General features: G+C 50.1%; 4 protein-coding genes across 16 annotated transcripts in view; 1 reads left to right on the plus strand and 3 right to left on the minus strand.

The window, feature by feature from the left end:
* Window positions 1–7,447: 7,447 nt before the first annotated feature.
* On the minus strand, window positions 7,448–11,151 carry CYP26A1 (cytochrome P450 family 26 subfamily A member 1). 4 transcript variants are annotated; one of them, XM_090145236.1, is made up of 8 exons: window positions 10,312–10,643; window positions 9,894–10,118; window positions 9,742–9,804; window positions 9,520–9,630; window positions 9,239–9,388; window positions 8,765–8,899; window positions 8,412–8,564; window positions 7,448–8,235 (listed from the first exon to the last, which is right to left on the minus strand). In XM_090145236.1, the coding sequence occupies exons 1-8, from the start codon at window positions 10,498–10,500 to the stop codon at window positions 7,894–7,896; spliced, it is 1,368 nt and encodes a 455-aa protein (XP_090001362.1). In that variant the 5' UTR covers window positions 10,501–10,643; the 3' UTR covers window positions 7,448–7,893. The 4 variants fall into 4 exon arrangements, with proteins under 4 accessions (XP_090001362.1, XP_090001364.1, XP_031453596.2 ...); XM_090145238.1 differs by lacking the exon at window positions 10,312–10,643 and adding an exon at window positions 11,038–11,151 and having other exon boundaries at window positions 9,520–9,804; XM_031597736.2 differs by having other exon boundaries at window positions 9,520–9,804.
* Window positions 10,499–11,638, plus strand: LOC149917066 (uncharacterized). Its single transcript, XM_090144646.1, has 2 exons — window positions 10,499–10,546; window positions 10,631–11,638. Exons 1-2 carry the CDS (start codon window positions 10,499–10,501, stop codon window positions 11,300–11,302), a joined length of 720 nt encoding a protein of 239 aa, XP_090000772.1. The 3' UTR covers window positions 11,303–11,638.
* Window positions 11,639–11,979: 341 nt separating this feature from the next.
* Window positions 11,980–18,973, minus strand: CYP26C1 (cytochrome P450 family 26 subfamily C member 1). 3 transcript variants are annotated; one of them, XM_031597735.2, is made up of 6 exons: window positions 18,757–18,973; window positions 18,455–18,679; window positions 18,066–18,341; window positions 16,618–16,773; window positions 13,972–14,454; window positions 11,980–13,886 (listed from the first exon to the last, which is right to left on the minus strand). In XM_031597735.2, exons 1-6 carry the CDS (start codon window positions 18,946–18,948, stop codon window positions 13,527–13,529), a joined length of 1,692 nt encoding a protein of 563 aa, XP_031453595.2. In that variant the 5' UTR covers window positions 18,949–18,973; the 3' UTR covers window positions 11,980–13,526. The 3 variants fall into 3 exon arrangements, with proteins under 3 accessions (XP_031453595.2, XP_090001373.1, XP_090001374.1); XM_090145247.1 differs by lacking the exon at window positions 18,066–18,341; XM_090145248.1 differs by lacking the exons at window positions 11,980–13,886; window positions 13,972–14,454 and having other exon boundaries at window positions 16,753–18,190; window positions 18,282–18,341.
* Window positions 18,974–19,409: 436 nt separating this feature from the next.
* The window catches only part of EXOC6 (exocyst complex component 6), an 85,665-nt gene continuing 80,174 nt past the window's right edge, over window positions 19,410–24,900 (minus strand). For 4 of the 8 annotated variants that reach the window (XM_090145240.1, XM_090145239.1, XM_031597733.2 and 1 more), the window contains 2 exons: window positions 21,412–21,524; window positions 20,676–21,134 (listed from right to left, as the gene is read on the minus strand). In XM_090145240.1, the coding sequence (XP_090001366.1) occupies window positions 20,903–21,134; window positions 21,412–21,524 (345 nt within the window). In that variant the 3' untranslated portion in view covers window positions 20,676–20,902. The other 4 variants (XM_090145242.1, XM_090145243.1, XM_090145245.1 and 1 more) reach the window with 4 other exon arrangements.

Raw genomic sequence — 24,900 nt, forward strand, 5'->3', positions numbered from 1 at the left:
CTGGGGTCATAGCATGAACCCTGCAACAATGGCACTATTCCCTCACCTCAGGGTAGAGCTGTAGGACGCATGCTGGCAGTCTGACTTGTTGAGGATAGTGAGGCAAACTGCCCAGCTCTGTGGAAATGAGACGCAATTATACATCCTGCCCAGAACCATGGTACCAATCCTTTCCTTCCTTTCCTAAGCTCACTACTGCCCCAGTGCAGTGCCCAGCTACACAGTGGGATCTTTTGGAGTGACAGATAGCATCACACTAACAGTGCAATGAAAATTCTGTTTTAACAGGAATAGCTCATATACTGGAACTAGAAAACAGATGTACTGATGTATTGTTGCAACCTACAGAGGGCAGAGAGCCTCAAGAAAATATGTTTTGAAACATCTCAAGTGTAGACTTCTTCAGATGTAATTCTCTGCTGAAAGGATGAAGCTGAGAATATTACTGGCAGGCACTGAATCAGCCTTGCTCAGTTATCTCGTCTCCTGGTGCAGCTGCCAGTTACCTCACCGCTACATATACACTGATGCTGCTGTGCATTGAGATGAGATCAGCTTGCTCATAGACTCAGCTGCTGGCAGGCTGTGGTAACACAGAAGCCAGCTGGAACAGGGCATGCTCAAGATAACCCTTGTAGGAGAGTTTGCAGCATGGTTTCGCCATTTCTCTTCAAAGTGCACTCTCTTCTATATGTCCCTTCCCTATGACTTTTGCCTTCATAATGAATTTTGATGAGAGAAAAACAGGTGCAGCCCATGGCATTTATTTGTTTAGAAGCAAATGCAACTTTTTAGGGGAACCAGGTAGATGCTTTAGAGTTGTTGTAGGTCAGCTGTTTCCAGAATGAGTACATATACATTTATATGCAGTCAGTTAAAGGAAGGACTTGGCTTGAATGCACAACTGCATTTTCTCTTTTAGATATTCTAGACTTATTCAGTCTTATGCTGAAGTTAACATTACTTCCTTATATAATTCATACAGCAGACACAGGCAGAGAAAAAAAAGGTTAATTTCTTAACTGTAGCTTTCCTCTTTTTATGTTTGCAATTTCAATTAACTGTTCTAAATAACTGACAACATGGAATATAAAACATTCCTGCAACAATGTAGGTCTAACAGCAATTACGTTGATTTACTCTAGACCATGTTAAGTTCAGGGAGTAAGATAAAGAGACAAGAGTTTAAAACTTCTTTCACACTGATGTAATAAATTCAGTACATTGCTTTAAAGTTAGGGCAAAATAGCTGGTAACTGAGAGTCAAAAAAACCCTTGTTTTGTTTTCCACTGTGATGGAAAACAATAGATTATGGGAAAGTTCTTCAGAAGGTGATCAGAGGAAAAGTTCACCAGCATCTATCATGGGCTGTGTCTCTGTGGCCTGCTGGGATAGGAGGGAGGGACATAAAGGTGTCAGCAGTTGAGCTGATACGGTAAATCACACTAGTGCTAGTAAAGTGCAATGGCAGTCTAGTGTAAATGCCTTTAGACTTCTATTTCTTTTTCCGAGGTTGTGCCCAGGACACGTCCCCGCTTTGTGACCTTATCTGTGGGGCAGCGGGTTGTGCAGTAGTTTCTCCTCTTTAGTTTACAAGGACTAATCCATTTGCAGGTTAATAAAAGGTGAAAAGAACAATCACCATGGAGCCACCAAAATAAACACACAGTACCTCTGACTGAGTAAGGATTCTCATTTTTCCTCACCCAGCACGCTCTGTCCATGTTCTCTCTTCCCTTCTGAATGCTCTGATAGTAAGTGCATACAAAAACTATTAAAAAAAAAAAAATGGCACTATGAAAAACAGGAGAACGATCATTCTATAAAATGTGGATAGTTCCACTCTGTGGGCAGTAACTTGCCTCTGTGAAACGTACTTATTTCTGTCCAGTCCTGTGGTTGGAATTTCTAATTATTTCTTGAGATGCTGACTAATAATTAGTGTCCTTAAGTGATCAGCACTCTCCCAGTCCCAGCTACAGGAAAGATTCCCTCAGAAATGACACAAACCTGAGCTGTTCCATTTCATAAATGAGCAAAAAGGTCACAACTCGATGTTACAATCTGTTCATAAGACTAATGAACTTTTTAACTGTGAGATTTATAATGCATGCAGCAGCTTGCTACAGCGCTGTACACGGCATCAGTACCATCAATAATGTATATTTACTGAAACAACAACCAAGAATGCAAGAAGTCAGGACAAGAAGGATGATACCAGAGTAGATATCACCTGTGCACTTGCAGCCAGGGTGATGGAGCAGGGCTGCACACTGGGGCCACTTGTATCCCTGTGTGAAGGGTGCCTTTCCCTTTGTTCCCATCCTGTCTCCTTCCATTCCTCTGGAAGTTCAGACCAATTCACAAAGAGGAGGCTATTGCCATGGTCTGAGACTGGTTTCCAATTACTCTGCAGTCCCCAGGCTTCCAAGGGAAGCATATGAGAGAAGCGTGGTAGTTTACAAATAGGTGGACGAAGCAGACTTGTAAGCAATAGGAAACAAAATAATTCCATTCAGTAGGCTGGCTCTGATATTGTGGCAGGGCATGCTCATCCCCTCCTTCCTCTCTCCTGGGATACAGACAGGTTAATACAGGGAGGCCTTGGTACGAGATAAAGGCTATTAGAGCAAAGCATGCCACAGCCCTTTGCTTCTTTCAGTCAATTAAGTCAGTCAGCCAAGATCTACCATCATCTCCCTGCAAATTCAAATCTGATCCTGAAAAGATGCTTTTTCTGCTGACATTTTACTGTAAAAGCAGCATATTTCTGAGATCCAGACACATTAACCTAATGTTGACCTTATACATCAAATTAAAAAGCAGAAAATAAAGCCACGTTTGTGCTTTTCCCTCAAAATAATGTTTCCTGGAGAAAGCTATTTTATTTAAAGCAGCATTAACAAAGAGCACAACCTTGGTACAAGTGTCACATCTCTGCATGTCTTCCTGAACTGTCTCAGCTCTAGACTGTGGGCAGAACCCAACCATTGCAAACAGGGCCTGCCCTGCCTCCCGCCCCAATGTGTGCAGTGTGACTGCCTTTTGGTTACTTTTATCTCTTCAGAGATCCTGTGAGGGGCCCTCAGCTCTGGAATTTATTCCCCACTTTGCTCAAAAACAACCTCTCATAATCTTTGACCTTCTGCATAAGCTGTGAGGCCCAAATCCAAGGACTTGTTTTGGGAAAGGCATACGAAAGGTTGGCATTTGTGGGTGTGGTAGGAAAGCATGTTGTCAACAGCTGATTTAGCCCTTGGTTTATAATTTCCTCACATTGTGGCAGTTCTCAGTATGGCAGTGTAAACTTAACCTGTAGAGACTTGAGCTTTCTTAAATGGTCATAAATTGAAAAACAAAAATGCATTGAAACCAACCCGTGTGCGAATGATTGTGCGTTTGTGAACAAAGTGACCTTGCAAACAAGTACATCATAAGTCACTTTTGCTAAATGGATCCTTCTAGCCTTGCAAATCATGCAAGTTGTGCATGTATTCTTGGGGTACCGTCAACATACACAAGCTAAACGGAGTCATTGGGACTGCTGATAAAGGAGTGAATAGCACTCTAATTAGCTGAAAATACTTAAAATACAGCCTTAGCTATGATGCAACTGAAAGGCTGGCAGCAAAAATCTATTAAAACAGCACTACTATGCCATACTACTAAAGTTCTCGTCTATCACCTTTAAATATTTTAATCTGAGATTCATTAAAAGCTGTCTCTGCTGCTCTAACTCTTTGGATATAAACAGATTTGTTAATATTTTATTTCAAACCCACCCACGAAGTTACATTCATTTACATAACTTAATGAAAGCTGCATTATTCATTGAACTTCTCATATAACATTTTTCATAAGACATTATTAAACAAGCGAAGCAAGCTGGTCTAGTAATGAGCCTTCTCTAAACTTGCTGCCAGTTATGTTTCCTTTCTCCTAATCTATCACTCTAATGGTTGCAACTAATAAACTTTTCGAATCTTTGCTGCTAATCTGTATATGTTTTGCATTGCATGCTGGATGTATAACTTGACAGAGAATTTACAATACAAACCACCTGGCAAACAAAACTATCTGCATTAACAATGGCTATCCAAACCTAGCCACTCTTTTTTGTTATAATAGAGAAGACAACTACATGTGACTTAGTACATTTAAGCCATAAATAACATAACCCATTTGGGGCTGGAGCGTATCCTACAGAGTAGTATGTCCCAAACACAGGATTTGTGACTACCTTTTATATTGCAGAAGCGTTACCAAAAATCAATAGAAGCATTACCAAGAATCAATAGATTGAACTTTAACTTATGCGAATGTACAGCAGAGACGTAGTATTGCATAGAAGAGACTGTTCCAACAAAGGCCTATGTAACAATTACAAGCTAAAAAACTCTAGGAATGGGTGGCTTGCTTAATTTGGGACCAATCCAAAAGTAGTTGTATTTTCAAGAATCCTCAGCAGTGCAGCTCTTTAAGATACACAGCATTATTTGAGTATTTGTAATTCATGAAATCAACTCTAATTAAAAAAAAACAACAACAACAAGAAACACTGAAGTGTGAACTTAAGGGTCTATTTTCATGCACATTAATTTTTAACCATACTCTTTCATCAGCACCCACATTGAAAAACTAATGCCAACGTGCAGAATTAGCACAGCACAGCACAGCAGCATTCTATTTTCTAAGCTAACTAGATACAGATCTATGAAATCAGTTTAATAAACTTCCTGTGTTCCTTAGGTAGGCAAGTGCTTCTTGAAAGCCAAGGTTGGAATATTTTACATATTATGAAGCATTTTTCTTGGTACCCTTCCAAAGATCATTCTAAATCACTGACCAGATGAAAACAAGAAAACACACAAACAATTAAATGGGGTAGAAAGAAAGGCAACATTTCTGTCAGTCTCATTTTGCAAGATCCAGGAAAAGACTCCCGTAGAAAAGACAAAACAAACAAAAAATAAAAAACATTAGAAAAGTGCAAAACCTTAAAACTCGTACTGTCCCTTCAATGGGTGTTTTAATGAACCAGAACAGAAAGAAATCCTTTCTTGTCTTGTCTGCTGAAAGTAACTTGACTGTTTTTAAATTCCACTAGGACAAAATGAAATAAATCTGATCAAACAATTAAAAATCAAGCAATACTATTTTATTTCCACTGAAACTACAGTGTTTGTTTGCAATTTTTTCCCTTGCTCATATAACCATTTTCAAGTCAGCATTACCTGTCCTAACCTGATCTGGAAATACTAGTGCCTTTCAACCAGGAACCGATTTACGCAGTAGCATTCCTCAATGTCAGTTCACACCAAAGTCATTCTTTGATGTCATTTTATCCAAGGATGGCTATAACTGCATGCTGTTAACAAGAACCACGCATCAAGCACTGTGTGGAGGCTTCAGAAACTCTTGAGCGCTTGGCTGCTGCAGCCTTAGCCCATAGCTGCCCAGCACTGCTGGGTGAGTAGAGCCATGTAACCATGGCAGAGCTCACCTGGGGCTGGGCTACACACCCACCCTGCCACATACAGCTGCTTGGGGAGATTAGCAGGGCTGTAAAACCTGCTCAAGAAGTAGGGCAAATATTTTAGCAATTAGCCCACACCGAGCTCTGTATTACTGCAGCTACACTGCTACCAGTTTTGGGAGTTGCTTGTTGAAAACTAGCTCCTGGATGCCTAAATTACACAGCAGTGACAGACCATTGAACTCCAAGGATGAATTATACGGGGGCAGTGCCTAACATGGGTTATGCTGTCATGATTTACAACAGCTGAGGATGTGCCCCCAGATGTTCAGACAAAATCAAATTAAGTGTATGATCCTTTTTTTCTCCAAACATAAAATCCTTGTGACTCTGAATGAAAAATATAAAAGGAAACAGAGAAGTGTATGGAAGATCATAGGCTTACACCATTAAATAGGTATGTATTCTCCAGACACCACTAGATTCTCATTCTTTATAAAAATAAAGTGTAAACTAAAATAATGAAAAACCATTCAAGGCATTCCCACATATGAAGAACTTTAGTTAAGAATAATAAAGCATTTCTAGGATATTAGCTCCTATCAGGATCTGCAGGATGTTGTCATGTTAACAAGGACAACATTAAAGAATACCAAAGTGAGAGATTTGCTGTTCTCTAGACTTTTGGATCATCTCCAAACTGGGATCAGGGATTGCAATTTTCTACCACTACATTGGTGACAAATGGGTCTTAAACTGAGATCACTGATCAAATGCCAGAAGAGCACAATTGTACAGGACACTGGCACAGTGAAAATTATTTAAGATTCTGAATACTGACAAGAAGACCTAGGCTCAATCTAAAATGAATATCTCTTTCATTTTAAGACTACAGCAGCTATGCTCATCTTTAAATGGAAGTCATAAATAAGGTCTTGTATGAGAAGTTTGTGTATGAAGCTAGCATTTTAAAAACATATCAAATGTATCATAGAAACATCTCCTAAAATAAACCCAAACCTCATAGGTGCTATCAAACAGCTGCAGTGATTTTGATCAGCTTAACACCATCCGTAATTTTGACCTTGGGAGACCATAATGAAAAAGTGAGCTCAAGAAAAAAAAAAAAATCATATGTTTCTAGAAGTGGTCACGACACCAAATTACATGAGTTTACTTTGTAGATGTTTATAGAGCTACCCGATGTTGTTTGACTTTTGAAGGAAGACTAATCGATGTAGTAATGGGGCAGTGGGGGGGGAGGCAGAAAAAACCTTATGGTTAAGGCAAAACAGGGGTCATGCCCAGGGCATTTTATCTGCCCTGCTTACATAGCCCTGGGGAATTGCATCTCAGCAGTTGATTCCCTGTTAATCAATTCACATTAGTGCCTGCCTTTTAGTTTTCACTTTGCTGAATTCCAGGAAAGTTCTTAAACCAAATGCACACTCTATCTCTGACCTACGCAGAACTGTTGCATTTCAACAAGAAATCACAGTGGATTTTATTTGCTCTAACAGCTGATAAGAGACACCTTTGTAAGTAAAGGCTCATGGACTGCAGACTCAACACAGAACAAGAGCCAGTGCTCTTTTTATACAGGTCAGCAGTAACACAGGAGAAGAGAACCTTCATGGAGTTTTTTTCTCCCTACCTGTTTTCTCCAGTTCCAGATAAACACTTGTGTTATGTGCCATTCTTCTGCTTTCCTTTACTTCCTTATTTACTATGTATCAACACTACGATAAAGAGACCCATAGCACTCACTGTCATACCACAGTGCTGAAACAATTTACTGTGCACAGGTGAGAAGCACGTGGAGTGCAGGAGGATAGGGGAGAGGTGTGAGCATAAAAACAGCAAACGGCATATCCACAAAAGCAAGTCTGATTGATATTCGAGCCCTTTAGACCTATTTTATCTGTCTAAGCTACCCTCTAGTATGCAGGTAGATCTTCATAGAGAGGATCTTCAAAAATAAACTTTATTATCAAACTTAAAATTCATACATTAAACATGAGGTCTAGACACAAATAATACTGAAAACCTCAAACCATAATGATTTAGATAATTTGGATGATAGCTAGTTGCCGTTGTTTCAAACGCCTTTGAGAATATTTCTGAATGCATACACCACAGTGAAACGTCTCGTCAAACATGTATCTGGCCAGCTCGCAGTAAGATTTTTAAATAGGGGAAAACTTATTTCTATAGAAATAAAATTATCTAATTATGAATCAGCGACCCATAATTGTAGTGCTTGGGAAAAATGTCACAGCCTTTTGAAATACTTAGACATAAATAACTACTGTACATTTACAAGTTTAAATATTTAAAGGCCTTCGTTACAATAAAAAGTTACTATGTACATATGAGATGTTATACAGAAATCCAGACGGAGGGAAGCGTTGAGCACTCAGATTTGGCCGCTGAAACCTATGAATTTGGCAGGCAGATTGTCCACAGGGTACACTATGGGGCCCGTTTTCATTGTAGGAGGTCCATTTAGCAGCTGCCAGTCACAGCTCCGCGCCAGCTCCACCGTAAATATTTTTAGAAGGACTTTTGCAAACTCTTTGCCTACACAGCTCCTCAAGCCCCCACCAAAAGGAATGAAACTGAACCTAGAGGAGTCCTCCGGAGATGGAGACATGAAGCGGTCCGGGTTGAACTCGTCCTTGTCAGTAAAGAGATCAGCCACATCGTGGGTATCACAGATACTGTAAATAACGTTCCAGCCTTTGGGGATCTGGTATCCCTACCAAAAGAAGACAGAGGAGACATGAAGCATGTTGCTTTGTTAAGGAAGATGAAGTGTCAGCATGTGACATGCAGGTGTACCCTCTGGTTCCCCCCGCTCACTAAGGCAGGTACCTACAGAACCACATTCACACTTGGCAGTGCTATGAGGAGCTGAGCCCCAGCCCTACTTACATTCAGCTCAAGGGTCTTGAGTGCTATTCGGAATCCTCCAGGAACAGGAGGGCTCAGCCTGAGGGTCTCCTTGATAACACAGCCTGTGTACTTCAGCTGCTCCAAGACCTCCATGTCCAATTGCTTCTCTTGGTTGGGACCAGACAGTAACCCCTAGGTAGGAAGATGCTGCCATGACATTTATAGAACAGGCTCCAGGCACCGCAAGACAGCTGTCCCTCAGCTAATGGTGTTTCCCTGCCACCCTATAAGTAGGGAACCTCCTGTGTCAAGGGGAACCCATCCTGGGACACCTCTCTGAGGGACTTTCCTACTGTCTGCTTGTGGGAAGTGGCTGTGGAAAAGACACACACCTTTACTTGCAGCTCCTTCCTCACTTTCTGCAGAACATCGTGGTGGAGCCCCAGGAAGGCGATCAGCGATGTGGCGGCACTGGCAGTGGTTTCATGGCCCCCAAACAGCAGTTCTGTGGCAGACTCCTTCAGCTCCTTACACACAGGACAGGAGAGAGAAAATATGCCTTGAGTGTGGTATCCCCACTGGGCTCACTCCACCACCAGTGCTGCATGGTAATCTCTGGCTGGAGCGGGCACCCGGGAGCCAGGGTGGGCGGTAGTCCCCACAGGCACAACCCTACACCTCTCATCCAGCAGCCTGGCTGCATCATCTGTCCCCAGGACTCTTGTGCACTACACAGGCTGCTTTATGACCTGGCAAAGGGACAGCAACTCCTGCTCTCCATTTTTAGTCCCAAAGATAAACATGGTGCTGACTGAGGGAGAAAAGCAGGGTGGGAAGAAATGGATCTGGATGGGGGGGAACCTCACCTGCATATTGAGCTGCTCTCCATTACCCTGTGTGTGCTCCATCAGCAGCTGCAGTGCATCCTTGTAGCCACTCTCGGGCTCCTTGCGGGCCATCTTGGCACGGATGTTCTCCTCAATCTTGGCATGGATGATGTTGCGTGCCCTCAAGCCCTGTGCAAGCAGGGGGAGAGTGAGCTGGGACTTGTGCCACACCAACAACTTACGCCACGCTGCCGACTTATACCACACCGCCATCCCTCCCTGCTGCCCTGGGAGCATCCCTAGCTGGCCTGGAGCCTCACCCGGTAGAGCCCACTGAAAGGCACATCGATGGGGAGGGAGAAGAGGTTGCGGATCATCTCCTCGAAGGCTTCCACCAGCTGCTGCTCACTGTCATGGCCGGCTTGGCGGGGCTGGAAGCCCAGCAGGATGCGCATAGCGATGCGGAACATGAGGCGCTTCACCTCAGGGTACACCAGCAGGCAGGGCCCGGCGCCCAGCCACTGTGCCAGGCAGGCACTCACCTCCTCTTGGATGACGGGCACGTAGTGCTGCAGGGCGTCCCGGGAGAAGGCCTGCATGATCACCTGCCCGGGGGACAAGAGGAAGGGGATACGGGCTCAGCTGCCACATGCGGAACAGCTGCCCCGCTCCCAGCCCACCGTCTGGGCGGTACCTTTTTGCGGTGTTTGTGCTGCCCATTGTGGAGGTTGGAGAGGCAGCCCGAGCCCAGGATGGTGCGCACCGAGGCGGGCCACTGCACGGAGACCAGGCGGTGCTCGCCCAGCAGGATGTGCCGCACGTTCTCGGCGCCCATCACCCGCACCGTGGGCCGCCCGAAGAGATGAGTCTTGTAGATGAAGCCGTATTTCCTGCGCTTCATCTGCAAGAATTTCCGCCGCTGGACAGGGAAGGGAAGTAAGTAAATTTAAAATAAATAGATAAATTTAAAATAACTAAAAGGGGAGGGGGGAAAGAAAAAAAAAAAAAAGAAGAAGAAGAAGAAAGAGCTCATCCACACCTGGGCTCAGAAGCCTGGCACAGCCCTGCTCAACCTCATCCCTTGTGGGGAGAGGGGGAGCTGCCCGCCTTACCTGCAGCACCATTTGCAGCGTCTCCCCGAAGAAGGGGAGCCCCATGGTACCCGGGGGCAACGGCAGCGGGCAGCTGGGGTCGCGGCCGCTGGCGCAGTACAGGTCCCAGAGCCGGACGGCGGCCAGGAAGAGCAGCAGGGGCAGCAGGAAGGTGCACAGGGCGCTGGCGACCAGGGCGGAGAAGCCCATGGCGGGGCAGCAAGTCCGGTCCGACCCGGCCCCCCGGGAGCTCCGAGTGCGCGGGCCAGGCTCTCCGCGGGCCGCCTTTTATACCCTTCCCAGGTTGCTGCCCACCCTACCTTACCATCCGATAAATTAGTTCACCCAAAGTTCATCTTTAATTGCGGATTGCGGCCTGGCTCCTCCCCCCGAAATCTTTAACCGTTTGCTTTGCGCGGCGCATCCCGCCCGCTGCAGACGGCCGCCGGGCAGACGGACGGGGTGCTGCGGGACCCACCGCCCCCTCGGATTTACCGCCGCGCTCCTCAGGGACCGGCAGCACCGAGGCAGAGACGTGCCCCGTCGCGGCGACACGGAGCCGACCGCCGGGAGGCATCCACCCGCGGGGCGCTCCAAGCCCCCGTGGGGCTCCGTCGCCGGCCCTCTCGCCGCCGATCGGAACCCCTTGGTAGCCGGGCTGAGGGCGCTGCCGCTCACCGGGGACATTCTGTGGCTCCCCGGGCAGAGCCGCGTCGGCGGAGGTGGCTCCGCCGTCCCCTGGCTCACCTCGGAAGGCCCAGCTCGTGTTTCTGCCCGGCCGCGGAAGAAGGAGCGGCGGGCAGCGCTCCGTCTCGGCCTCCCGATGCAGGTTCAACCGCGGGTCACCGACGGAAAGGGAGGTGAGCGCGGAAAGGGAACACCCTGTCCGCTGCGCTCGGCTCCGATCTCCACTGCCCGCCCTCGCCCCGGGCTCGCCGGGGCTGCCGCGGCCGTGGAGAGGCGCTCGGCACGGCCGTACCCGCCGGGTGGGCTGCGCTCCCCTCCGGGGTAGCCCCGGGGTTCGACGTGCGGGAGGAGTGCGGCCCCGGGGCTGCGAGAGCTGCGCCCGATGGGCTCCGCTGGGGCCCGCGCAGAATAACCTCCGAGGGACGCGGCCGCCGGGCACTGCGGGGATGCGGAGGGAAGGATGGGGCCGCGGACCTCTCCGCTACTACCAATAAACTATCGTGATCTCTTCCCCTCCCTTTTATCCCTCCATTTTCCTATCCTTTTTACTTTTGCTTTCTTACTCCTACCACGACCTCAATAAACGCTGGAAGTTGCATGTGTGCGTGTTTGTGTCTACAGGGGTGGTGGCGCTGGCGAGGCGTCATTTTAAATTAGTACTTTTCTGACGCTCGGCGCGCTGATGGGGACCTTCCCTCCCTCCCCATGTGGCCGCCCGCAGCCCCTGCCCGGGCGGACCCTCGGGGCAGCCCTGCGGCGCTCGGCCCGGAGCGGCGGCCGCGCCCTGACCCGGCGCTCTCCCCTCGCCGGGCGCTGACCCGCTCGTGACCTACAACACGGACCGTGACATCTGCGTGAACCCGGCCGGCAACCGCGCCAAGTTCACTGTCTGTCAAAATAACGAGATACGGTGGCCTGAGCACCGATAATTGCCGCAGGAAGGCTTTATTATCTCCCCAGCTGTGTATTCCGCAGCCATCGGCTCGAAAAGAATCAAATGCTAAAGAGTGAAAGGGATAATTAAAAACATCTTGGAAGGAGGTCAAGAAATTAACAGCCTGATATGAACAAACTTTGATTACAAGTAACAATTATTACACTTCATTTGTAAATGCTCATGTTTATCTGAAAACAAAATCAGTTTCGAGTCTTTTTTTTTTTACTAGATCTACGTTACACGTTTCAGTGGGCGGCTGTGGGGCTCGTTAGCGCTCGGGGTAATTTTTAAATGTGCTGCTGGAGGAGCCCCGGTGCTCCCGTGGCTGAAGCCCACACGTCCCTCATGTTCCTCATGTCCCCCAGGTCACTGCCACACCGGCGGCCCCCGCAGCGGTCACCCAGTGCCACCTGCAGCCACCGCTTTCCTTCCGATAGCTGGGGAGACGCACTTCTCAGGACAAGGTCAGGAGGGGCAGAGGCTCTGGTTCACAATGGGGTCGAGCTGCCAACAGCACTTAACTCAGTCCCGCGGTTCAACCTCTTCCAGATATGACTCGCCACATTTGGGAGCCACATTTTTGCCGCAGGCAGCACTGCACCCCGCTGCGTGCCCCAGCATAGATGTGTGATGGGGACCAGCCCAGGCAGGGTGGCTTTCAGCCTGACACTGACACCAGGCATTCTGAGCACAAGCAGCAGGACTCACATCACTGTATGCAGGAGAGACTCATACCTCAGTGAGGCACTCAAAAGCCACCTGAAAATGTGTCCCCAGCTCCTGGGCTCGGCCCCAGGCACCACTGCAGTGCCCCAGAGCCACCAGTCAGTGCTTACACATAGGGCAGGGCTGGGGCAGGGTCACGGCTGCCCTGTGACAGCTACCATAGCCCCATACAGATGTCCTTCCATCATGTTCCAGCACCAGCAGGAGCACGGGATGTGCCCTCACAAAGCAGGCCTGTTCAGAAATTTCCCCAAACATTTCCCAAACGTTTCCCAAACATTTATTCACCACAGGTCTGTGCCCCATGTCAGGTTGCTCTCTGCATCCTGCAGAGACTCAGGATGAGGCTGCATGTCAGGCCCCAAGCAGCAGTTTGGCACTCAGGCACTGCACGCACAGCCACTGGGTCAACAAATGTCTCATTTGCGCTGGCTCTAATAGGAAGTGCAGGAAAGAGATGAAATATTTACAATAGAAACCTCTTGACACAAGTTATCCTACCTACAGCTGATACTGTGAATTGGGCAGATGTAGTGTGTGTTTTCCTGCAGAGCCCTCATCTTCCCTCTTTTCCACCTCTAGAAAGCTGTGGTGTGCAGGACAGGGTGTGCAGGATGGGGTGTGCAGGATGCTCTTGCCTTTCCTTCACACACCCACTGGAGAAAGCCCTGGGGCAGGAATGGGGCTTTGCTCCTCAGAATGTGTGTGGGGCTGGGCTGGTGGGCCCCCCCAGGGGGGTGAGGCTCCCCTTGGTGCTCAGGGCTCTGTGGGACTATTCCTAATGCACTGAGCATCAGAAAGGGGAAAAACAACGAGGCCTTCGGGGCTTTGCTCTGTAGTGGCCCAGCCATGAGCACCGCCACCGGGCTGAGCTCAGCGGTCTGGCTCAGGCCTCACCGCCACGACTGGGCCGCAGGGGGTGGAAGTAGAGCTGCAGCCCGTCGACGGGGTGCACGATGGGCACGGTCTGCATGGCGGGAAAGGTGGGGGTGGCCAGTTCCCAGCGGGCTGTGGTGACCAGCTCGATGGCCAGCAGCTTCAGGATGGCCTGCGCCAGCTCCTTGCCAATGCAGCTCCGCGCCCCGCCGCCAAAAGGGATGTAATGGAAGCGGCCGGCAGCCTCTGGTTGGGTGACATTGAAGCGGTCAGGATGAAAGCCACCTGAGGGGCTCTGGTAGATAGCAGCCGTCTCATGCGTGTCACGGATGCTGTACATCACGCTCCAGCCCTTGGGGATCTGGTAACCCTGTGAGAGGAATAGAGGGGAGAGTTAGGGCCCAGTGGAAGGCATCGGGGCCAGCCCCCCTTCTCCCTTTTCTGCAGGCACTTACATCCAGCTCGAAGGTCTGCAGTGCAGTCCTGTACCCCCCAGAGACTGGCGGCAGTACCCGCAGCACCTCCTTGACCACACAGTCCAGGTAGCGCAAGCGGCTCAGCTGCTCCAGGCTGATGTCCGGGGGGCAGTGGCAGCCCTGGGGCTGGGGGCTGCTCAGGGGGTGTGTGGGCTCCAGTGGGGCTGGGAGATGGAGAGAGCAGCCACCCCTCAGCTCTGTCTCCTCTACGGGGTCAGGGGGCTGGTTCTGGTCCTCATGAGCATTGCTGGCTGTGCTAAGGAGTTGCTGCTCACTGTCCCTGTCTGCTGCTGGGCAGAGTGCCATGGGGCAGCTCTGGTGCTGTGGGTACAGCTCATGGGTTGCCAGCTCCTGACGGATTTTTTCAATTGCTGAGGGGTGTTTTAGCAGCAGAAGGATGAGGGAGGTGCTGGCGCTGGCCGTGGTGAAAAAAGCAGCAAATATGAGCTCGATGGCTGACTCCTGGCAGGGAAGAAAAGTGACAGGTTTGAATGCTACTTTGAGCTTGTTGTGATAGGATTTTCAGACTGTTCTCAGCTTTCACAGATTTTGTTCCTGTGCAGAGGACCCCACCTCTGCCTCCACTCTCTACTGCCTGCACCCCCCAGGGCTGACAGGGATCTGCATGTAACATATCCATGCTCATCCAACCTCCACACAGAGCAGACATCCACCTGCCTAGGAACTGATGCCAAAACAACTAAGCACACATCTCTTCCATTCTGGATCTTCTCAGTTTGCTGCCCCAAATTTACAAACCTTAACAAGAATTTCAGCATGCATTTTATCATGAAGAGTGATGTTCATTTTAAGCATTATGTTTTTTACCTTCATCAGCACTTTTCTCTGCCTCCCCTGCAGCTTCTGCCTCCCTGGACAGCCAGGAGCAACGAGGTTGCATGTTCACGTACAGATCAAGATGCACTGGCAGCTAAAATGGGCTCCATTCAATCCATCTTATTGTAATTAACCATTTGCTTGTGTGAGAGGGGACTCAGACCAATGCTCAGAAGCAGAAAGTTAAGAGTTTCTGGAGCTAGGTCTGGAGGGTAAAGCCAGAAGCACAGGGAAGGACACCTGATGTCTTAAGGCTCCTGGATCCAAGTCTGGAAAGGTCAAAAGTAATGCAGCAAAGATTTGCAACCATCATCAGCAACATACATTGTCTGGACTGCAGGCTTTTGCCAAGATGTAGCTCTCAAGAGCATCTTTCTGCTGAAATAAAACCTCTGAAATAACAGGTCCCTGCTGACCCCTGCACACCTCCTGCAGGCAGCAGCAGGAATTTTTACACCCACAAGACAGCAGACACAGATGAAAATAAATCTGTGAGTTCCACAGCTTGCAATTAAAAGCCAGGACATTACAATACAGCACAAGAAAATTAGAGCAGGCTCTGTATTTTGAAATAATAGCCCTTATGACTGCCTGCATCAGCCTCTGACAGTGCTGCCATGTAAGGGGTGACACCGAGAAGCTTACTTTCTCTCCCTGCTTTTACAGTGCCAACACAACTGGTGATAGTGAGGCTGCATCTTCCCACAGCTGCCTCAGTGTGTCCCAGTGCTGCAGCTCAGCTAGGAGCAGTACCACTGAGCCAGGGACAGCCACCCCAAGGTCACTGCCATGTCACCCCACACTGTGTTCAATATCTGTGTATTCCTGCTGTTATCATCTCACCTGTGGTCAGAGCCAGGGACACAATGAGAGATCATGTAGTTATTCTTATGCAATACACACATGAATACTCACAAAGTTCAACCCAGACTAGCTGATCACATTTTGTGTCTGGGAATTAGTTTTAGTTATCTTGAAATATACCAGTTCTAATTGCATCTAAGAACCTCTGTAATGTCTTCCAAACACTTCAGAATTTAGAGATTACACTTCTACAAAATATGTACAAAACATTTAGCATTGGATCACTATACTTAAATATCTAAATAAACAGTAAAGCCATGTGTCCTCTGTGTTTAAACTGTACCCATGCAAAACTACTTCAAAACTTGCCACATAGATGCAATGTCATGTCCCTGCCTCACCCGGAATGACCTGGAGGTATGAATGATGCAGCACTAATGACAATTTTTTTCCCAAGACCTTTGGCAAAGTGTTCTTCACCACATTTTGTCCCAGCGAGGACTGCTGGGTTCATCCCTAAGTCACAGCGATGAATCATATTGCATCACACAGTCCTCAAGCTCCCCAGTGTAATTAATAAGGAGGTGATAGGGAATGTCCCAGAACCCATCATTCCAGCCCAGGGCCCGTTTTGATGAGTTCTCTGGGCTCCCAGCCCTGAGGAATGGAGTGACATGATCTACAAGCACACTGCCCTGGGCGCAGCTCTATGTATTTCCAGGACAGCATCCTGGAGGTTATCAAGTGCACACTGATGTACAGAGTCTGAGCACCGCCATGTAAGTCTAAAATGCATCCTAAGCCAGGTTGAGGCCAGATGCCTGTGAAGAGGACAGGCAGAGAGGCATTTGTTTCCATTTTAGGCTCCAGCTCTATTGTAAGGCAGAGCCCCACCAGCAGTCCCACACAGCCCTCTCCTGCCACCCCTCTGCCCCACACTCACAGCCACCGGCTCAGGAGGGAACTGCGCGGGGCTGCGGTTACCTTCAGCTCCTGCATAGTGAACTCTTTGCCGTGCTCCTTGGCACTGTTTATTATGAAATCCAGAGCATCGCTGTGTTCTTCTGACATGGCTCGCTGCAGTTTCTCCTGTATGGCCCTCTCCATGAACTCATGCAGCATGTCTCGTGCTTTGATGCCCTGTGGGAGGCAGACACGGGTCAGGGGAGCCTTGGGCACCGTCCCCCTCTCTGGAGAGGCTGGGGGACTCCCAGTGTGGTCAGCTTTAATTCCAGGATCTGCAAAGCAGAGTTAGCCCGCTGCCCGGCCCCAGGGCCTTGCAGTAGGCAGCAGGTGGTGAGAACTGCTGAGGATTCACTGGCTTCCTGCCGTGAGTCAGTACAAGCCCTAGGAAAGGCTTTTGGAGGAGTTGACAGCAGCAAATTCGTGGTACTGAATCCAGAGAGGTCTGCACCAGACAACTCCTGGCCTGGCCAGGTCCCAGGGAGAGGGTGAGGTCACTTAATAAAGACGAGCCCTGGAAGCAGGGCACTGACAGTGACAAATGAGGGGCTTTTCCAGAATGGGAACATGTTAATCACACCCGGCTAATCTTTGGCTGTGCAGCAAAACCAACTGAGGAGCAATGTCCTCACAGAGCAGGAATGGATGGAGGCAGGAGGCCTCCAGCAAGGCTAGAAGGACCGAGTGGTTAGGGGCAGAAATGGCCACAGCCAGCAGCTGGGAAGTAGTTACAAAGGAGAACCCAGGCAGGAAGGACTTGAGTAAAGGAAAAGGGGCAGTGAGCAAGAGGAGGTGAAGAGATTGGTCTGGGGTCAGCTGAGCTGAGGAGGCAGGAAGGGACAGGTGGGTGGTAGAAGCTCACGCTGGTGACAGCTGAGGGTGGTGGGGAAGGTGACGGCAAGCAGAGTTTGCAGTGGAAACGAGGTTGAGCAAGGCCTTGATGGAAAAGGCAAGCAGTTTGGGCTGTGGGCCCAAAGGGGAAGAGAACCCAAAGCCAGATGAGGAAGAGCAGATTGAAATGGGACAGGTGGCAAGAATGGGCAGGGCAGCAGAGAATGAACAGGGGCTGTGAGAGGCTGTCCCACTGCTGTGTTCCCCTCCAGCACTGCACCAAGCACCAGAAAGGGGTCTGCAACACCCAGCCTGCCCAAGGAGCACCGGGAGGTCCCTCTGTGCATCCTGCTCTCTTCTCACACACAGACCTCTGCCACAAGTGGGCTTGAACCCAGGGGGAATGCAATGGCATAGCAGCAGGTATTGGGTAAGCATAGCTGAGGAAAAGGCTCCAGCAACGCATGTGGCGGCTCCATGCTGTACCAGGGTCTATGCAGACAGGTGCTGGAGGCACCCAGCAGCAGGGTGGGCAGTGCCCTGGGCTCATTGGGGTGCCCCTTGTCGGGCCTGAAGATGGGGTCTGTGCAGCCACAGCCTGGCCCAGCCGCGGGCAGGAGCGGGGCAGGCAGCAGTACCTTGCGCAGCCCGCTGAAGGGCACATTGAGGGGCAGGGAGAAGAGGTTCTCCACCAGCTGTTCAAAGGTTTTGGCCAGGTCCTTGAACTGCTTTTCCTCCAGACGGAGTCCCAGCAGAATCTGAGCTGCAATGCGGAAAGTTAAGGTTTTAGCAGAGGAATAGACGGCGATGGAGCCCGGCTGCATGCACCAGCCCCGCAGTTCCCAGCTCACAACCTTCTGGATCCGTGGCAGGTAGCTTTCCAGGGCAGCGCGGCAGAACGCTCTGGCCAGGATCTAGAAGCAGAAGGGGGGAAACAGAGGCAGGCAGTTAAAGCACGGGTCCTCGGCATGGTGCTGAGAGCCGAGCATGGGCAGGAGTTGCCCGGCCACACACCTATGGGGCTCACCTTGCGGCGCTGGCGGTGCTGGTCGCCCGTAGAGCCGAGCAGGGTGTGGGAGCCCAGGAGGATCTGGGTGCTCTGGGGCCACTGTGCGCTGACCAGTGTGTGCTCGCCCAGCAGGATCTTGCGGACGTTCTCGGCACCCGTCACCCGCACCACCGGGCGGCCCAGCAGGTGGGTCTTGAACACGTTGCCGTAGCGCTCCCGCCGGGAGCTGTGGAAGCGGGAGCCCTGGGGACGCGCCGCGGGTCAGCTCGGGGCTCCCGCCGGCCCCCGTCCCGTCCCGTCCCCGTCCCCCCGCGCCTCACCTGCAGCAGCCAATGCAGGGTCTCCCCGAAGAAGGGCCAGCCCATGGAGCCCTTGGGCAGCGACAGGGCGTTTGTACGGTCTCGGCTGAGGCTCCAGCGCAGCGCCCACAGGTGCCGACACAAGGCGAGCAGTAGCGCCAGGAACAGCAGCGCAAGAGCAGCCGCCGCGGGCCAGCAGAGCCCGGCCGGCATCCTCCCTCCTGCGGCGCACCGCGGGTCCCGCTCCCTGCCCCGCGCCGGGAGGGCGGGGAGCGGCGGCGGTGCCCGCCCCGGCGGCTGCCACGCGCGGGGCCGGGAAGGAGACGGCGAGCAGAAAGGCCCTCCCGGCTGCGGCCCGCCCGGCCCCGCTCGCCTCCTGCACCCGCTTCTCCCTTCGGCCACATTTATATAGATATTGGCCACTTAACGCCCGATCCACCTTCGCAGATGACGTCTGCCCTGCATATTTAAGCAGCGCAGCTAAGTGCGGTGATTGGAGCCGGAGAGCCGGGATTGATGGAAGGGGCGCGGGGCGATCGGGGGCGGCAGCGGCTGCTCCCTGCGGGCTGGTCCTCGGGGCTCTCCCCCCACAGCCCGACCCGGCCCAGCTTTCCCGTCCCAACCAGAACCGGGTCGGTTCCCCGCTGCGCCCCGCCGCCGCACGGCATCGCGGCCCGACCCCATAACGCCCCGGTCCCACTCCGCAGGCGCGCCCCGAGGTAAATCACCGGGAGCCGCGCGGCTCCCAGCGAAGTGCAGGGCCGAGCGCGTGTTAATACACGAAATCAAAGGCAAACACGGGTAAGGTTTATATTACTGTATTTAGACGGTCAATAACTTAAAAATACAGCGAAATGTACATTATTTTTACATTTGGTTTGTATCTGTTAGACATTCTCCCCATGTCTAAAATTGCCAGGAGGTGACAGTGCACAGCGCCTGGCCTGGGGCACTCCTTGCTGGGATGGGGCGTTCGGACCAACACAGGCAGCACAGAACCAACAGCGGCAAATCTATTCCTTACCGCGCCCTGGGGAGAGCCCAGGATCTTAAAAAGTACGGTTAGAAATGGTCACCCTGAGGAACAGAACCCAGAAAGTCACATTATAAAGAACTCAGATGGTTATTTACAATCAGAAACTCAAGATTAAACTCTTTCAGAGAACAGAGCCTAAAAGTCCTAACACTAAATAAAACCAAGCCTAGTGCTTGGGGAGTTCTCAAAGGTACCAAAAATCGGAAGATTTTCTCATACCTCCAGACTACAAAATTCAGTATACAAAATGATGTCCGATCACCTTAAGGCTACCATACATTTAATGCAGGAAATTGACAGGCAGTATCTGAATGCGGGGATCTCAGCACTTAAAAAAGAAAAAGAAAAAAGAAAAAAGAAAGCAGAACAAAAAAACCAACACATTAAATTAGGATTCATCCTGGAACCAGCAATAAAGGGATCATTACTCAGATAATTCCTGCCCAGAGCAACACTGCAAACATCTTGTCTGCAGACACTTAAATAATGTATTTACAGTTCAGCTGCCCCACGTTCAATGTGATAGAGCTGGTTTTATTGTACAGTCTCATTTTTCACCATTTGTTTACAATATACAAAATAGTTTTCGATCTGTTAAAAATTCATACGAAGAACATTTGCTGAGGGCCCCATGTCTCTGCCATGGGCTGCGCTTTTCCTTTACCCAGTCAAACAAATGTCCCAACTGAGAGCACTGCTGGGCAGAATGAGTGGCTCTGAAATACCTCTTGGCATGGTAAGGATCAGTTCTGTAGCAGCAGGCCTATGTGTGCTGGGACATGCCATTCACCAGGCTCCTGAGCTGCTTCACCACAGTCTCAATCAGCTTCTGCTTGTCGCGATCGTTCTTCCTGAACTGAGCAAAAATGTTGTTCTTTTTGCTAGAGTCTCTCATTCTGGAGGAAAAAAAAGGGGGGGGAGGGGGAGAGAGAGGGGGGGAATGGTACTGACATGTTAGAAACACCATTTGAAAAGGGAAAACCTGACTACTTCAGTAGGTTTCCTTTCATTCCTCTTCTGATCTCTGTACTGTAATGAACTGAAAGGTTACAAACCCATTATCTGTATGTTCTTAAATTAAACCTCTAGCACTCAGAGCTCGCAGTAACAAATATTACTTCCCAAATCACATCAGGCAAATCCCACTTCAGCGGGCGCTGCCCCTACAGCTGCGTAAAGAGGGAGGAAAACAAAGATCCGAGTGGAACGGCGGCTCTGGGCCGAGCTCAGGCTGCACCAACTGCCCCACGGCTCTACTACTGAGCTTCGCTTTCGAAGGATTTTAAAACGAAATTCGGAAAACGTAATAAACTGAAGAAAAAACATTCGGTAAGAGATAAGCGCTACGTACCCTCTGTGCACTCTGCAAAGCGCGGATCGTCGCAGGGAGGAGAGAAAAGAGAACACCGTTAGAAAAGCCCTTCAAGTCCGCGCACACCCCGCTTCAGCGGCACCGCCACGCGCCCGTCCCACCGCCTCTTCCCCGCGTGTCTCCCGGCGCGGCGGCAGCTCCGGCTCCGCAGCGGCTCCCGGCCCCGGGCAGCGCCGCAGCCGCCGGGAGGTCGGCCCCGTTCCCGGCCCCGCAGCCACCCCGTCGGGGCCGGGCTCAGCCCCGCGGCCGGCACAGCGCCCGCACTTACTTCTCCAAGAGCGTAAGGGCCGTGCTGGGGTTGACCCGCAGGTACTTGGAGGTGGCCTGCCCGTAGTCGGCCAAGTAGGTGGACCAGTCCCACACCATGAAGAGGTCCAGGAGCTGCGGGAGAAGAAGCGGTGAGCGGGCGGCAGCCTCCGGCCGCTCTCTCCCCGGGGCCCCCTCCTCGCCCTCCGCACGGCGGGAGGCGGCGGCTCGGGGCCGGGCCCAGCGGGGGATGCCGGCGGCCCCCGCCCGGGTGCTTCACCGCGGGGAGGGAGAAGGGGATTGCGGCCCCCGGTGCTGCTCCCGGCCACCTGAAGGAGAGGCTCAGGTAGTCTTAGTTAAGTGAATTAAAGAACTCCCGCGGGGCTCTACGGTGACCGATCCCTACGCCTCTGTCCCGAGCGCACTTCTGGATCGAAAAACTCTCAACTGCTTCGACGGTGAAAGAAGAAAAACCCTGCAAGCAGAGATACGCACCCAGGCCGGGCCTTTCGCTCTCAGCCCCGGAGCTGCCGCTCGCCACCGCCGCCCGATGCCGGCCCTCAGCAGCCGCCGATGCCAACGGGGCACCTCCGCGTTCCCCCGCAGCCGGCGCCCGGCCTCCTCGTCCCGCGGCTGGAGGCTGCTCCGGGCCGCCCTGCGCCACAGCAGCGCCGTTTTACTGTTGGAACGAACCTCCCTTCCCGTTCAGCATTTGCTTCTGCTGCCTGTAAGCTAGAGCGGGGCCGCTGCAGTAAGGACCCAACAGCACCAGCCACTGCACCTTCAACTCACGTGTTTCTTTTCTCCTCTCCTTTCTGAACCCTTAAGTTATTTTCAAATAAAGTGTCTAATTTAATTATTTTCTAATTAATATATGCAATAAAATGTTTTCTGAACACAGAGTAACACTTCCTATGGCACAGGTACTGCTAAGTCCTTTCAAAGTCCTGCAAAGACATTACAGACCTCAGTGACGTCCAGATTTTACATCTGAACACCTCTCTTGGGTGAAAGGCATATAAAAAGCAAGGAGGCTGTTCCATTCTCTGCTGACTACACATCCACCATAGCTGTCAAGGTCGAATACAAGCAGTTCTTTCTCATAACGTGCTTTCTTAGTATGGTCACCATCAATTTTCCTATTGATCTGTGGAGAATATGCTGTCAGTCACTAAGCAAACAGAGCTGGTCTGAGCTATCAGGCTCTGATAACCCAGGAATTAGCGGTATTTGTGAAGCCCCTGCCCTCACTGCTGTGTGTTACCTTACTACCTGTGCTGAGACAGCCAGCAGTGCCCAGTCCTCACAGAGGCTGTGCAGTGAACTCCAAACCATGATCAAAAGAGCAGAAAGTGGGACAGTCGGACAGACAACATGAGGGGGAAGATAAAGCTGACAGCCACAGGCACACAGGCTACATAAACTGGAGACTTCATGTTTCCTCTTTCTCATGAAGAAGCAAACAGAATGCATGAATCAATTACCACCAACTACAGAGCCACTTGTCATGGGATCCGCATGGAGAAGGTCCTTATAAAAGGACCAACGTTCTTGCAGCAGCTATGTTCAGCAAACCAAATTTGTAGGGGTAGGAAATATCCCCACAGCACTGACACTGTGGTCTTCTTACCACCAGTGTTCGAGTCACTCAGTGACAGTGGGGGTGGAAGGTCAGACCTACCAACCAAACACAGTCTGGCACGTAGGGCTCCAAAGGGGCTGCAGACACCGCAGCAGGTCGCAGACTGCTGCTGTGCACAATTAGGTACGGTGGTTCGGTCCCCCCGACAGCCGCAGTGCCGCACTGTGGCACACTGCTGCACTCACGGGCTCTGACAGCGGGTACCGTACTGCAGGTGGACAGGAACTGCTAGGTTCTCTCAGATCTGTGTTCCCCTGCATCTGATGTGGTGCTCGGGCAGCATACAGCCCATGTGAGCAGAAAGGCCTCTCTTAAGGTGGGACCGTCCTGAGCACACACACGTGAGCTGGAAGACAGCCCATCCATACAAAGATGCTGACAGGTGTTTGGACTACTTCACGTAATTCCAGCTGGCCTACCTAATCCTGTGGTAGATGAATACGATGTTAGTAGAGCATAAAGATGTCTCGATCTTTATGTACAAGACCCTTGAAAGATAACAGGAGAGCATGAAGATGCAAAAAATCCATTTCTTTACCTCATGCAAACTGAAAGCTACGTGGAATTTATCATGAAAATTAACACCTGGCCATCTTCCTCAACAGAAGGAAAAAAACACCAAATTCTTCCCTGTATTTATGCTATAATTTCATTTACAATAGACTTACATTGAAATGATCTTACGATGTGACAGGGACTGGGCGTGGGCAAAACCACAGGGAGAGGGAACTGCCTTTGGTGGTATTACAGCGTTCAAGGTGAAGATATAATAGAAAGACTTTGTGGATTTGGCTCGAAGTGCTGACAACATACTCTTACTGCAGAGATGTAACATAGGGCAGACGTTAAATTCCACTGAAATAAAGAAGGCTGTAAATCTCCGATGTTTTAAAAACTGTGATCATTACTAGTGTGAAAAAAAAAAAAAGTATTGAGGGTAAGTCTAACTGTAAAGGTATTAATTTTGCCAACATGTATCAGCTACAATAACACAAAACATTTTGGGGATAAAAGGTGAGGTGAGCTTGTCACAAGGGCCTCTCCATTGGTCCTGTGATAGTTCTTATTGTGGCAACCAAAATCAAGCTGTTAGAGGCCAAATCAAAGCAATAATTCCCTATTGCTATTTTATCCACTAAATCTGCTATTACTGCAACAATAACTGAAAACAGGATGTGCTGTCCAGCAAGCAATATCCCACAATGGCTTGCACTGTAGTAAGAGCATCAGCAATAAATACATTTCTGCCTTAAAATAAATCAAAATCCATGCTGTAGCACAGCACACTCGCACTGCTGGCTGCTACTTCCTTGAGGTTAGAATGTGCACTGTTTGCACTTAAATTACAGTCAGAAAACCATTTTATTTTGTACATGCATCTCTTCATACTTAACGTGTACAGGAAATCCTTCAAACAGGACAGAACCAAACCTTTCCCTCTGCTCAAAGAGGCAGGGCAGACCATGGGATGTTAGCCAACCACCTGCTCACACCCAAGGTTCCACCCATGTCAGAACCAACTTACACAGCTAAGACACGGTGAAGCACCTATTAAGGCTGATATAGGTGCTCTGCTACACAAAAACAATGGTGCTCTTGTACTCTCTTTATCCCATAACAACCATGGAAAATAAGAATAAGCTAAGACAGGCAATGCTATATCTGAGAATTTTATAATGAAGCAGAATATGTTTCCCTAGGAGCATTGGAACAGTTCTTAAAGCCTTTCTGACTGCGAACAACTAACTAGAATTTGCAGATAAGTGTGTGCATTTGTGAATCATTACCAAGAAGGAAACACAGGAAAAGCTCTACCCACACTCAAATGCAGTGTCAATAGACTGTCCACTGGCTAACATTTACAAGTAG

This window comes from Phasianus colchicus, chromosome 8, assembly GCF_987193195.1.
Source record: "Phasianus colchicus chromosome 8, bPhaCol1.hap1.1, whole genome shotgun sequence".
Lineage (NCBI taxonomy): Eukaryota > Metazoa > Chordata > Aves > Galliformes > Phasianidae > Phasianus > Phasianus colchicus.